Source organism: Myotis nattereri (genome assembly GCF_964212035.1).
Source record: "Myotis nattereri genome assembly, chromosome: 3".
Lineage (NCBI taxonomy): Eukaryota > Metazoa > Chordata > Mammalia > Chiroptera > Vespertilionidae > Myotis > Myotis nattereri.
Window position 1 is genome coordinate 137,419,349 of NC_138077.1, and position 15,060 is coordinate 137,434,408.

The 15,060-nt window shown below is 40.4% G+C and overlaps 1 protein-coding gene across 2 annotated transcripts in view; it reads left to right on the plus strand.

Moving 5' to 3' along the window:
* CAP2 (cyclase associated actin cytoskeleton regulatory protein 2) overlaps positions 1–15,060 on the plus strand; it is a 141,681-nt gene that overhangs the window by 88,767 nt on the left and 37,854 nt on the right. Inside the window, exons 5-7 of one of the 2 annotated variants that reach the window (XM_081087730.1) lie at positions 9,568–9,711; positions 10,032–10,117; positions 13,734–13,839. In XM_081087730.1, coding sequence (XP_080943856.1) covers positions 9,568–9,711; positions 10,032–10,117; positions 13,734–13,839 — 336 coding nt within the window. The remainder of the gene's footprint in view (positions 1–9,567; positions 9,712–10,031; positions 10,118–13,733; positions 13,840–15,060) is intronic. The other variant, XM_081087731.1, reaches the window with a different exon arrangement.

The following is a 15,060-nucleotide window of genomic DNA, read 5'->3' on the forward strand; positions in this document are numbered from 1 at the left end:
GGTGCTCTGTGGGGTGCACTGTTCCTGAGAAAAACAAACCGTGGAAGCTTATAATGATTGTGCTAACTTTCAAAGAGAAAGCAAATTTCTGGTTAAGGATGATGGGGCGAAGTTTATCAGTAGCTTGGTACAATAATGGAATGTCTTCAGACTCACCCCTGAGTTTGGAATGCAGGCTATAGATGTCATCTCAGCAATGCTCCACCTAAATGAATCTCCAAGGAAAGATCTGGCCCATGGGACTTATCCAGGGGAAAACATAACCCACTCAATGCAGTTGACTGGGCTGGGGTCTTTCAGATGTTGGCTTTGGTAGTTTAAACTGAGATCATGAGAAAGCAGACACAACTGGTGTAAACCAGTCAGGGTGGTTGATTGACACACAGATAATGCTCAACAAATGGCAGAAAAAAATTAATGGCAGCTCAGAATTTTTCCTGTTTCAAAAAACTAATGTCTGATTATAGTCTATTGTTTTAGATTTTATAAAGCTGGTGAGTTTGAATGGTTTGGGCAGTTTTCTCCAATTTATATCTCTGAAGATAGCTGGCTAATGAAGTCCCTGTGCATTGAAGTGAGATCTATTGCCTTTCAGCATTAATGTTCAGAATCCCATAAAGTAAAATTATAGGCGATTATAAGCACCCTCACTGTCAGAAGCCAGGTGGTGCCTACCCAGATAGGGGAAGAGTTGCTATCTTTTTGGCTAGGCCATTAAAATCAGCTGAAAGAATAACAAAATGCAAGATCAAATTCTTCTTGGCCACCCAGTCTATTATTGTGGATAACCAGGTTAAGCTTTTTATTTCAGCCTGATTTTCCCTTCCGGTTTCTCTCTGCCATGATTTTGTATGTCTTCATTTGTCATTCCCCATAATTGACCCACTGCTTCCTTCCCGGATTTCAAATAATCCAGCTAATCCCATGTCCCTGCCATGACCCTGGCATTCTCTAGAACCCATTTTGTCCAGCCCAGCTGTACAGGAGTGTTTCACTAGAGCTTCGTATATATCCCAGATTCACTCATTAGCCTGCACATCAATGCAATGTTTTCTCAGACTGGCTACTATCTTTTTGCACTACCAGTGAAAGAATCTACCTATCAGAACAGCTTTAATGAAAACAATAACTCTTAACCCGAGGGAATAGTTCATGTTAAGGGTTTTGGGATTTGGTTTTCACTGCCTTCCGACCCCTATTGCAACAAGATTCAGGATATGTGATATTGTAAGGACACAAACTATTGTGGGGCAATGGGTAAGCATTTAGATTTCCATAGAACTTGACGTTTTATATCACCCTACTTTCCAAGACATGTCAAACATCAAGAGCTTAGAGAAAATTGTGGCCCACATATAATATGAGCAGAACTCTGTTCTTGTTCTGATGAATAAATTATAGGTTTTTAAGTGATTGCTCCCCCAAATACAGCAGCACAGAAACTAGAAATGATGGGAGATAGGGCTCACACCTGTGAACAGGGGCAAAGACAAAACACAGTGGGAACTGACCAAGACATGCCCCTTGCTCATTGTGCCAATGGCCCCAAATCCTAAATAAGGCTTTGAATGCCTCTGACAAGTTAAAATACATTGATAGCAACAGTGTAAGTTATTATCTGAAAAGTAAGAAAGTGACTTTGGAGAAGCTCTTTAGCCTACAGTTTGCTGAATGCTTTTGCAGAAAAGACTTCACATTAAAGTCTTGTCATGCCCAATTGACAACTGCAAGTGCGCACTGTTCTACCTTTCTGAGAAAAATAGAACAACATGGCACCAAGTTTTAGTGCCACCCCTCAGATCTTACCTAAATAGTTCTACGTCCCAGGCTCCAGACCTCTATGTTTCCAGCTGTTCTTTAGCAAATGTCAGTAAAGGGATGTCACAGTGATGATCCTGGGCCCGGTAGGATATTAAGTTATGTTTTGTATACATGGGTGCATGGCATTATTACTTTCTAAGTTTTTCTGGATGTCTGAAATCATTTCTTTTTTAAACGAGTTATTACTAAAAAAAAAAAATGTGCTGATGGCTATAATGAGTTGTTGAACCTTTGATTTTAAATGTAAATAAAAGTTCGTGCATGTTGTAAGCTTCTCTCTTAGGTGTCAGGACAAGGCAACTCTCCAAAGCAGTTCATTCCCCCAGGACACCAAATCTCCTTGCTTTTACTCTTTATGAATGATTTTTAAGGAATATAAGCAAAAGGCTTTGGAATTCTAGAGTGTATTTTTAAGAGAGTTTAGCAACCCGAAGTAAAAAACATACGTGGAATGTAAAGCCTTATGAACATATAAAAATATTTTCCACAGAATTTGTCATGATGCAATATAATAGTAACTACCATGGTATCGTGTATTTTTGTGGTGCTCAGTAGGTTTTGTTTATTTAGATTGACTTCCGTGACAGTTTGCAAATGTTTTAAATTTTCAAGTTGTCTTAAATGTACAAATGTTTCTGAAAGTATTTCCATGAGGCATATTCTGAAATCTCCAAAGTATTCCTGAGCAGTGGAAAATATTTACATAAGAGGAACATGAAGGGGAACGAGCCTCTGGAAATATCTACCAAAGCAAGTTAACTCAAATTAATATCTCTGATAAAAATAATTAGCTCCTCACTTAAAATGGTGAAGACAATTGCTTTATTTATTTGAGTTTACCCAAATAATATATTTTTAGAACAAACGCTCTTTCTAATTTGGATAACCTTTGCCTAAGAAAATATTAACTATTCTTCTTCATCTGAATAATTTATTTTAATAATTTCTGAATATGTTTTCCTGAAGCTACTTCCTTGATGGGAAGAAAGAGACTTAGTACTTTTGGATATATATAAACTTAATCACACCTATGTGAAATTTTGTACCCATTGAAGCTACAAACCTGGTTAATATGTTTCAAACTTTTTCCTTAATTACAAAAGAAATGCATGTACATTCTGGAAAATTTAGAGAATGTTGATAAGCCAATAAAATTAAATAAAATTTTACATTAATACTTTGAGGTATACTTTCCATATGTTTTCTATGCTAAAACTCACACACATGTACATACATGCACCCAAACAGAAGCAACTGCTAAAACTTTGCACGGAAACAAAAATCAATATTTGGTAATATGCTTGGCTAAGAAGAACTGCTGAATCTGAGCTTTCTTACAATTTAAAATGTAGGTGGGATCCAAAAACGAAAAAGTCTAATTTTTACTTTAATGCCATTAAATTTGCCTGAGTTGTAATGCCTTTGTGGTATTTATATTTAAAACATCCTTTCTAAAATATAGCATTCTCATAATACTTGCCAAGAATATAGTGATGGTTGTTTGTTTTGTGCTTGTTTGTTTTAATTGAACTAAGAGTTGAATTCAACTCTTAGGGCCATTCTTTATGGTCTTAATAAACCATTGTTTTAAAATCATTTATGTTATTTTTGAAGATATCGCAAATAATTATATCTACAAGAAAAATAGTTTAGCAGTAGTTCTCAATGTGGTGGAATGTTTATTGTTTACTTATGTTTTCCAACCTGTATTTTCCAATGTTTCATAAAGAGCAAATGTATTAATTTTATAATCAGAAAAAGAAATTATTTTTAAAGAAGTAACAATAGATTGATCTATTTTTTACCTGATGTAGAAACCACAGAAAAACCCTGGATTCCAGGAAAAAAAAAAAAAAAAAAGACTTATTTCACTTAATTTAATGACAAATCTTTGAGGTCAAACTCCCAGGGTTTGTTCCATTCCTTGCAGAACAGCATGAGTGGGAATTTAGTTTTCCTTTTTGGGTAACGTTTCTACAAAGCCTGCTGATAAAGCTCTTTAATTTTCTTTCTGCAAAACAATTATTTCTGGAGCTAAACTGAGATGAAGCTGATAATGGGTCTCAATTCTTCAACTTTAAAGCAGAAACTAAAGTCATAAAGTCCTGACATACTCTCCAAAGCACAGCCCCATCAAGCTAAACAGCCCTTGGAAACACTTGCTGAAATTCACAGTTTGGGCATGTATCTCCTCCGCTGTGGCCATTTCACCTTCTGTTAAAGCCACAGAAACCTGGGGAAGGGTGGGGGGGATTTTTCAGCTAATCTTCACATGAGCCTTGAAAAATGATTTTCTTTTAGAGAAACATCTAGAATAAAAGAAACATAAGTGATAAATAATAATAATAATCTGAGTGAGACCTGTGTAAAACTGACAGATCTGGAATCATTTCAAAGCACAGTAGCTTTTAGATGTGTCTGAAGAGCCACCGCCAATGCATTCCATTGAAAAAAAGCCCAGGGTGCCTCTTAAATGTATCTCCTTCTATCAGTTGCAAGCCCTCTTGCAGTGTTAATTGACATCAGTACAATTCAACCTGTGTTTATTGAGTACGCCTAATGCACGCTTAATACTTAAACAGATGCAAGTGCCTCTAAATAACAACCTCCCCGTTGCTTTTCATGTGACATCCCACACGATCAGCCTGGATGGCAATCACATCACAACTCTGATGTCCTCCCTGTGTTTTTGATTCCAGCTGTGAATCTTAGGGATGAGCTGGAGAATGTAAGCCTGCTTTAAAGCACAGGAGAAATCTCCTGGCACAAAATAAAAGCTGTGCTGTTTATTGAGGTTGTGCACATAGCTGTGGAACTTAGTTCTCTCTGCATTGCTTTCTTTTTTTCTTTTCTTTTTTTAATGAAGACAATTCTTCACGAAATTGCCAAACTAAGGCAGAAGGAAACTTTCTCCATCTTTATAATGCTTTCATCAGATAACCAATGTAAAATATTTTTCAGAATACTCTGTCTCCTCAGACTTTAGAGTTTGTTCTTGAGAAGTTGGAGATAAACAAATATGGCCTTAATAAATCTATCTAACATGGTAAATACACAGTTTCTGGTTCTTCTTCTCTTTGGGGCAATAGGCCAAGTTTCATCAACAATTCAGATATTCTGGTCTTTCTCAAAAATGTCATTGCATCAAGAATATTATGTCTTAGCAAGCTGTTGGAGAAAATTAAGACATTTATGGTAGTTTTGCCTTAATTAAAGCCGGCTGCCTTCTGGGAAAGTTGATAACACATCTTTGATAGGTGTTGCATTCTAAAGAGCATGGTTCAGGGAGAGGCATTAAACCTGACTTTTGCAGCCATTAACAAACAAGCATGAAATAGCTGTGTTTGGGGCAGGCAATGTTTAGAGGGTTTTGTCTGTTTTATTGTTGGTTTTGGGGGGTGTTTGTTTGCTTTTCCTGCATTGGCATTTCACCCTGGCATTAGTTTTCTCAGGCTGCCAGAACAAAGTACCACAGACAGGGCAGGTGGGGTGGGTCTTAAACAACAGAAACTGTTTTCTACTAATTGTGGAGACTGGAAGTTTGAGGTCAAGGTGTTGGCAGGGTTGGCTTCTCCTGGAGCCTCTCTCCTTAGCTTCGAGTTAATGTCTTCTCCTGGTGTCTTCCCACAGAGTGTCAGTGTGTCCTAATCTCGTCTTCATATTAGGACAGTCATAGTGGTTTAGGGTCCACCCTAATGACCTCATGTTAACTTAATTACCACTTTAAAGGCCCTGCCTCCAAACACAATCCCATTCTGAGGTACTAGGGATTAGGACTTGGACATGGGAATTTGGGAAGGACAGTTCAGCCCAAAACAAACCTGACTCGGGGTCCTTTGGCCAGATCTGTAAGACCTTTTCCCAGTGATGGCCAGAAGGGAAAGTGAGAAGTGGGAAAGTGTTGATGAGGTTTTCACAAGGCCTGGCTGGCTACTGCAGCAACTCTTTTTTGGTTTTCCCCTCTTTCAACATGGAGAATTAGAAAGTCCACTGAGAACTTTGAGCACACTTTGCTATCTTTCCCTGTATTTCTTTTTGTTTCCCCCAAGTAAACACATGCCTCTGTCCATCTGCATATCTCAGTTAGGCTGTCACTCTCCTTGTGTTTGCATATCAATGATAGGAAAGAGCTGGCCAATGCATCCCATCAATCAGAGACTTTCTAACTGGCAGACACCTTGGAGATTGCCGACCGTTTGTTGAGCACCCACAATGTACCTAATGCTGTAGCAAGTGTAGGCCTGTTCTCTCATTTACTCCTCATCGCAGCCCGGGGAAGTGCGTACCATTATCAACAATATTTTGCAAATGTGATCATGGAATCGTAGACACATTTGGTAATTTGTGGAAAGTTCTAGAGCTTAGTGTACCAGGGAGCAAGGATTTGAACCCGGGTAGTCCTACTCCAGACCTGAGCCTTTAATCTCTTCACAATACTTTTCCTTAGTCCTGTTGGCAGAGAAGAAACCTGTGTGCAGGAAGCTAACTGTATTTTTCTGAGTTTTCAATGTAGAGAATCATCTTGGGGCCTCACAGAAGACCTGGATTCTAGCTCCAGCTCTTCTAACAGTTGATAGTTCTCAAGGATTCTGGGGACGTCCAAGGGAGCCCCAGAATAGAAGCAAAATGATAATTCCATTCCAAATTGGCAAAAGGAGGTGATGCTTTAGAAAAAATGTTTCTCTATAAAGCTATTTGTTTTGTTTAGCTTCAGATAAAGCTCTTGGGCTCCATATGATTTCCCTGAAAGGGCTAGGTCTGTGGGAGGTAGCCAGGCCTCTCCGTGTAATGCTGTCAGTTCCGGAAGATACTTGCTGAAGACTCTTTCTCCCTATGACAGTTTTGTGTGTGTGTTTTTAAATGTTTTATTATTATTTTTTCAATATATTTTTATTTATTTCAAAGAGGAAGGGGGGGAGAGAGAGAGAGAGAGAGAGAGAGAGAGAGAGAGAGAGAGAAAGAGAAACATCAATGATGAGAGAGAATCATTGATCGTCTGCCTCCTGCATGCCCCACACTCGGGATCGAGCCCTCAACATGGGTATGTGCCCTGACAGGGAAATGAACAGTTCATGAGTAGATGCTCAACCACTGAGCCATGCTGGCCGGGCTAAAATATGCTTTATTGATTTTTTTTGAGATAAAGGGAGAGAGAGACAGGATGAGAGAGAAACATCATTGATTGGCACCCTCTTGCATGCCCCCTGCTGGGGATTCAGCCCGCAACCCATCATGTGCCCTGGCTGGGAATCGAACTCTTGGCTCAACAGTGGATGCTCAACCACTGAGCCACACCAGCAGGCTAGTACTTTATGTTGAGCATGTGAAGGATGTTAAAGTCCTAAAGCATCTTAAAAAATTAAAAATTGAATTACAGTATGAGCCAGCAATCCCACTTCTGGGTATTTATCTGAAGAAATTCAAAACACTAATTTGAAAAGATATATGCACCCCTCTGTTCGTTGCAACAGTATTTACAACAGCCAAGATATGGAAGCAACCTGGGTGTCCATCAATAGATGATTTGCTTAAGAAGATGTGGTACATATATACAATGGAATATTACTTGGCCATGAAAAAGAATGAAATCTTACCATTTGTGACAACATGGGTAAACCTAGAGGATATTATGCTAAGTGAAATAAGCCATATGATTTCACTTATATGTGGAATCTAAAGAACAGAATAAATGAACAAACAAAACAGAATCAGACTCATAGGTACAGAGAACAGACTATGGTTGCCAAATGGTAGGGGAGTTGGAGGACTGGGTGAAAAAGGTGAAGTACAAATTGGCATTTACAAAAAAGTCACGAGGAGGTAAAGTACAGCAAAGGGAATATAGTCAATAATATTGTAATAACTATGTTAGTATCAAATGGGTACTACACTTATTGGGGGATCACTTCATAAGTTATATAAACATATAACCATGTGCCATACACCTGAAATGAATATAATATAATATTGAATGTCAACTGTAATTGAAAAATAAAAATGTCAAATATACATTTATTTGAAGCAAATCAATATCACATATTACAAGGGACATCCTTTTTACCTCCAGTCTGAGCTAATTGCATAATAGTAATAATAATAACTTCCACTTACTATGTACCTTCCATGTGCCAGAGATTTAATATGCTGTATCTCCTATAGTTTATAAGCTATAAGTATTATATCTGATTTACAGATGAGGAGACCACTGTTCAAATGAAGTAATTTGCTTAAGGCCACAAAGTTCGTTAAGTGGCAGAGCTGAGATTTGAACTAAATTCTTTCTAATTCTAAAGCCTTTACATACATTTATTTTAAGGGAGCAAATCTTCAGGGTTCAAGAAGGAAAGGTGAGGTCTGGAAGCTGCAGCAGTGAACATAACTACTACTTCCCTAATTGTTTTCTGTCCCTAGTATTTGGGGATATTAATCCACCACTGTAGCAGTGATTAAAATCTTACCTGGCCCCTAGCAGGTTCGTCTCAGTGGATAAAGCATTGGCCCATGACTGTAGGGTCCAGGGTTCAATTCCAGTCAGGGGCATGTACCTCAGTTGCAGGCTCAATCCCTGGCCCTGGTCGGGGCGCTTGCAGGAGGCAACCAATCAAAGTTTCTCTCTCTCTCTCTCTCTCTCTCTCTCCATCCCTTCCACTCTCTCTATAAATCAAGGGGAAAATGTCCTCAGGTACGGATTAACAATAACAAAAATCTTACCTGGGGAACTTTTCCAATCTCCCCCACCCCAGGTCACCTCCAGACCAGTTAAATCAGAGTCTCTGGGGGTGAAACCCGGCCTCTGCTTCTGAAAGCTCCCAGGTGATTCCGATATGCAGCCAAGGCTGGAACCTTTGAAGTCTTGGTTAAAGAAATTAAAGAGCTTTAGGAGCTTTTCTATTCTACTTCCTGCAAACAAGACTTAGAAACCTCTTCAACTGCTTTTACAAAGCTGAAGTACAAGACTTGCTATTTCTTTGGAGCACAAACACACCAAAAAAAAAAAAATCAGGTAACCTTATATCTGCTCTTCAAAACCAGAGAAAGTAGAGGATGCGAAGGGTATAGGCAGAGAGATGTTGCAAGCACCTACCTCTGTGATACGCCATAAGTCAGTTCACCTGCTTTTGAAAGTCATTTTTAGTATAGCTGGTGAAATCGGTTGTTGAATTAATCAGAAGTCGTCATAGGCAGTTGACCCAGGACATGTAGAAAAAGTCAAACCAGACTTTAAGGTAACTATAAATATTATGTCATCACATTTTCCTAAAAAGAGCCTCAACAAAAGATTTCTGCTTTTTCACGTGGATGAGGGTAACTCTAATAAAGGCAAGGACCCTCCCTCACATCATTTTCCCACGGGAATAGGAAGCTGTCCTTTTACCAACCTCTCACCCACCCTGATTTTAGACCTGTGTTATTACAGCATGTGAGCTACGCATCCCATTTTAAAATGTAACTGATCTTCACCCAATTTCACTCTGTTCCATGCATAATTCTCTAAAACTGGGCTGTATCATATGCTGGGGGGGGGGGGGGGGGTTCCATGTCTCAGGAGACATTAATGTTGCTAAAACTATGTGCAATTTTCATATTTCAGAGAATGAAAATATAGCATTATCATAACAAAAAAAAAATGTCATTCTTTTCTGAAAGCCACTGACAAATGGTGCGTCCTGACCACGGCTCACGCCAGCATGGAGGCCACCGGCTTCTGTCCCGTCCTAAGTAACAGTGCTCAATGTTTGCTTACAGAATGACGTGGCTGCACTTCTGAAACCAATATCGGAAAAGATTCAGGAAATCCAAACTTTCCGAGAGAGGAACCGGGGCAGCACCATGTTTAACCATCTCTCAGCCGTCAGCGAAAGCATCCCGGCGCTGGGGTGGATAGCTGTGGTGAGTCGGGTGCAGTGTGGGCCCTGCACCTCCTCACATTTGTGGAGCGTCTCAGAGAAGCCACGGCTCCCTTCCGCCTCCGCCCTGTCTGCTCCTGAAGGCCGGGGCTGTGCCGGCGGGAGGCGCCGCTCTTGCGCTGTTTGAAGCTCAGTGCTTTGTGTTTTCCCACGTGCAAAGTGTTGCGTCAGTCTTCACAGAGCAAAATCTGTCTCCAGCTTTCAAGTCAACATCTCCATTGCTTTTCTTCTTCTTTAAGGCATTTTATTTCTTATCCTATTTTTTTTCCCTTCTATGCTTGGGTGATGGTGCTGTTCTCTCAGTCCCCCAAACCCGGCCCTTATGTCAAGGAGATGAATGATGCCGCCACCTTTTACACTAACAGGGTGTTAAAGGACTACAAACACAGGTATGTGCAGTGTGTTAAATTAAATTTCTAGTTAATCGCTTATTAGACATTTATCCTAAAACTCAACATAGTGCATTACTGATGCCTTTCAGGGGCTGTTAGCTAATTTACTACAAATGTTAATGAAAAAGCCTATCTTTGCAGGTAAAGCAACATGGAAAGTGAAACAGTTGTCCAGATAATATGTGTGTTTTAGAAAGTCTGCCTTGGTTTTCTTGTAATGAATAAATAGACTCTCCCACTTGAATGCATGTCATCGATTACAAATTCCCACAATAATGCGAGAGCTCTGTGATGATTTGTGATGGACCGGCCCCCTATGGCCCCAAAACTTTTACACTGTTCAAAATAGAGTTGGTGGGTGAGCAGAGAGAAGAAAGGAGGAATCGGGAAATGAAGTATAAATGAAGAACAAAAATGAGATGAGACGATAAACCAGGCCAATTTGAGGGAAACCAGAGATTGCGTTAAGATGAAATACAATCAGGGTGGACAGAGAGACATCTGTAAGAACAGCAGCCACTCAGAGGGCTGCTGGAAGTGCAGATGAGTCTGAACCAAGGGGTATGCCCAGAGACCCAGCTTCTAAATTTTAAAATCGTTGCTTTCTACAACCCAAATCATTGATGTTAGACCTAAACTAGGGTTAAAATTGAAAATGGGACCAAATGGAGAGACACTAGAGCTGAATATCAGGAAAACGCCTCCTAAACTGCAGTGCTGCCTTCATAGTTCATTTATCCCATGTTAGCAAAAGAGTTCTTGTAGCTTTTAAGAAGGGCAGCTGTAGGAGATTTAAGCATGCTTCTTTCCTTTTACCCCCCGGGAACTTTCAATAAAGTGATTATTATACCCAGTAACAGACTTCCTACACCCAGAGGACTTTGGTGCAGGTGACTGTGCCCAAGGATACAACTCCAAATGTTGCCGTGTTGTATTAGAGACTATAGAATTGTGCAATATGAATGAGAAGAAGCATCAACAATTCAAGACAGCCTGCTCTTCTCACATAAAAATAACAATTCAGAAATGAAGTCTGTTACAAAAGCTGGACATAAAAATTATGTTGGCACGAACCTATGCCCATAGTGACTTCCACATCATAAAGACCTTCTGTGCCTCGCCTTTTTTTCAGGACTGGACCCCTTGGGCAACACCTAGGTCTCTGCTCTTTTGCATATCACCCTTGGAGGTCATTTCTGTTCTCCTCTCATGTCATCAGCTCCTGGCCTCCTCCCAGCCCCTATCTGAGTGTGTGTTGGGGCCATGGGTGTGATTCTCTCCAGGTGGCCGCACAGCCAGGAGGGTTGTGGTTTTTTGCTTTTTGTACACATGCAAATAGAGCCCAGTGTTTGCCTCTCAATGTCAGCTATTGAGTAGAAAATATACTGCTGGCAGCATCAGGGACAACTCAATGACACTTAATGGACCACCTGAAGACTATCAGAAGCTGGGGAAATGCAGCCAGAGGTATGGATTCCTTCACTTCACTTCCAGAAGTAGTCAAACCAGTCCCAAGTCACTGGTCGGACTTCCAGGGGTGCTAACCTGACAGAAGGAGAATACTGCACACTGCTCACCTAACACCCACTTATGGGTGCACCCAAGCCAGCTGTAGTGAGCTCTGCCTCTGTGTAAATAACCCTTATGACTGGCTCGGCTGGTTTGGCTCTTTTTCAGTAAATTTGACTTTATAGAGGAATGGCCTCTCCGAGTCATACTCATTGAAATCGCATGCCCCCCACCATAGCTTCCTCCAGAGTAAATTAAACTGAGGATGGGTTTGCAGCTCCTGATGTGTCGTTGGGTCCTGCTCAATGTGCTGTCTCATAGAGGCTGATTTCAGGCTAGAAGATATCATATTGTTATTCCTCACTATTTCGATAGAACTTTCTTCAAGTCAAAATCATAACAGTTAAAAATGAATTTGCATATGCATGTTTGAACTTCATTGCTTGTTAGAGTTTTTAAATAGAAAATATATTCTTTTCTATTTTTAAATATATTAAATATGCAACCTGCTATTTCTAGAACGTCTATAGACATGTGTGTTGTATGCACATACACATATGTACTTATGCAATATATGTATTAAATAATCATATATAAATATGTGTGTACATTATATTGAAATGATTTTAGTGTTTTAACAATAGCTGTTGTATATACTGCCTCCTATGTGCAGGGCACTATACTAAGACCCTCACACACCTCATAGGATAAAGAAACCGATGCAAGAGACATATGGAACTACACTTAGCCTTTCTGGTTTTGACTCTGAAAGTGCAAGAAAGGGAAAATGAGATTTTTCAAAGATTTGATTAATATAATCAGTAAATCTAAAAATATAGAACAAAACCACACTCACATTTTTCCTCTTTGAAGGGTAGATAATGATGACTTCAATTCCCCATTTCACTTTTCTTCAATGGCATGACTTAATATAGTGGGATTCTAGTGTGCTGGTGGTACTTTTCATGGAGCATTTCCAGGAAAACAAAACAAAATACATCCAGAAAAAAGTCATTATTGACAAGAGCTTTAGTAATAGAGCTCTCCTTCAGTGATTGTCTTCAGATTAATGGCCCTGGTTCGTGATTACGTTTTTGTTAACTGAGATTTCATCATTGTCTCATTTACCACTACTTCATTCAAAGTGGGGAAAATGTGTGGGTGGAACTTATCCAAAGAAAATGCAACTATTTTTGCCTGTCTACAAGTTAAATATTTCTAACAGTCAGCTCAATCCTGTATGTTAATCCTGTTGTAAAAGGTGAGCATTGACTACATCTTGGCTCAGCAAAATTGGGATAAAAGTACTGGTAATGCCCCGCCTAGCTTACATTGTGGTTTGAGTATCAAATTAAGGTAATTTAAATGAATGTTACCTTTAGATGTATGAAATGATACCCATTTGTAGAAAGTCATTTTTCTTTTTTTAATATATATGCATATTGATTTCAGAGAGGAAGGGAGAGGGAGAGAGAGACAGAAACATCAATAATGAGAACCATTGATTGGCTGCCTTCTGTACACTCCCCATTGGGGACCAAGCCCGCAAACTGGGCATGTGCCCCAACCAGGAATCAAACTGAGCCACGCTAGCTGGGCCGAAATCATTTTTCTTATAACAGCAGTGTCCTTACCAGTTGAAAATCCCCCAATTTGGTTATACTTCAACTGAATAACTCAACCAAATTATTAGAAAACAAACCAAAGGACATTTTTTCTTTTCCACTGTCCTTCCTGAAAACACTTAGTTTTTCATTGTGCATTGGAAGCAGTACAGAAAGGAAGAGTCACCTCTCTACAGTCATCTTCCCATTACAGGTGACATGAGGACACGTGACCTGAATCCACTTGGTTCTGTGGGGTCCGCCTCCCTGATCCTCTCTGTTCCCCACCTCCACGGCACTTGGCTCCCCTCAGGAGAGACCTGGAATGCCTTTCTTTCAAGGTTCTCTTTGGAATCAGTTCACAGTGACCAGACTAGAGAGACAATGGCTCCAAGGGCATCCAGCCGTAGTTACTGGATTATCATGTGCCTCCCTGCTTTTCTTTTAAATCTGATTTTAGATCCTAACTCCGTTCTCATGTTTTCTCTTTCATAATAAAGCGATTTGCGCCATGTAGATTGGGTGAAGTCATATTTGAACATCTGGAGTGAGCTTCAAGCATACATCAAGGAACACCACACCACAGGCCTTACTTGGAGCAAAATAGTAAGTACCAAGCCCTCTTTCACCTGGCTAGCAAAGCATCACAGAAGTATTCATTCTGGTAGCCTAGTAACCTCACACTAGAATTTACCTCAAGGAAAGCATAAGATAAAACATACATGTAGAAACTGCTTATAAAAATGTCATTTGCCATAGGAAAATCTGGGAATTGCCTACATGACATACAAAAGAGAGAAGAAAACTTGTCTATGGTAAGAGCCCTGGGCAAGTGTTAAAAATCCTTTCCTAGCCCTAACCGGTTTGGCTCAGTGAATAGAGCATCAGCCTGCGGACTGAAGGGTCCCTGGTTCGATTCCGGTCAAGGGCATGTACCTTGGTTGTGGGCACATCCCCACTTGGGGGGTGAGCAGAGGCAACTGATCAATGTTTCTTTCTCATTGATGTTTCTGACTCTCTATCCCTCTCCCTTCCTCTCTGTAAAAAATCAATAAAGTATTTTTTAAAAATCCTTTCCTATATAATAAAACGCTAATATGCAAATTGACCAAACAGCAGAATGACTACTTGCTATAACGTGCACTGACTACCAGGGGGCAGATGCTCAATGCAGAAGGGGCAGCACTGGTCAGCCAGAAGCCAGGCTCACGGCTGGCAAGTGCAGCGGCAGTGGTGGGAGCCTCTCCCACCAGCAGGCGGTAAGGAGTCAGGGGTCCCAGACTATGAGAGCCCCAGACTGCGAGAGCCCCGGACTGCGAGAGGGATGTCTGATTACTGGCTTAGGCCTGATCCCCAGAGGGTTCCCGGACTTCGAGAGGGCACAGGCCGGGCTGAGGGAACTGCTGCCACCTGCCCCAGTGCACAAATTCAATGCACTGGTTCTCTTAGTAACATTATAATTACATGGGAAATGATTTTGTAGTCAGTTTAGCGCTAGAGTGCAAAAGTTTATGAATCCTAAATGGCATGTATTATTAAGAAACTGTGTCATGAAAACCAAGATGGCAGCATAGGTAAACACCGGAAATTGCTGCCTCACACAACCACTTCAAAAATACAACTAAAATACAAAACAGACATCATCCAAAACCACAGGAAGGCTGGCTGAGTGGAAATTCTACAACTAGAAGGAAAGAGAAAAGCACACTGAGACTCAGAGGAGGTGTGGAAGTAAAGTGCAGAGGTACTGAGGCTCACGTGGAAAGGGCTGGCAACTGAGGACATGGTTGTCTTTTTCAATCGGGAGGGAGTCTCAAGCTCCCAACT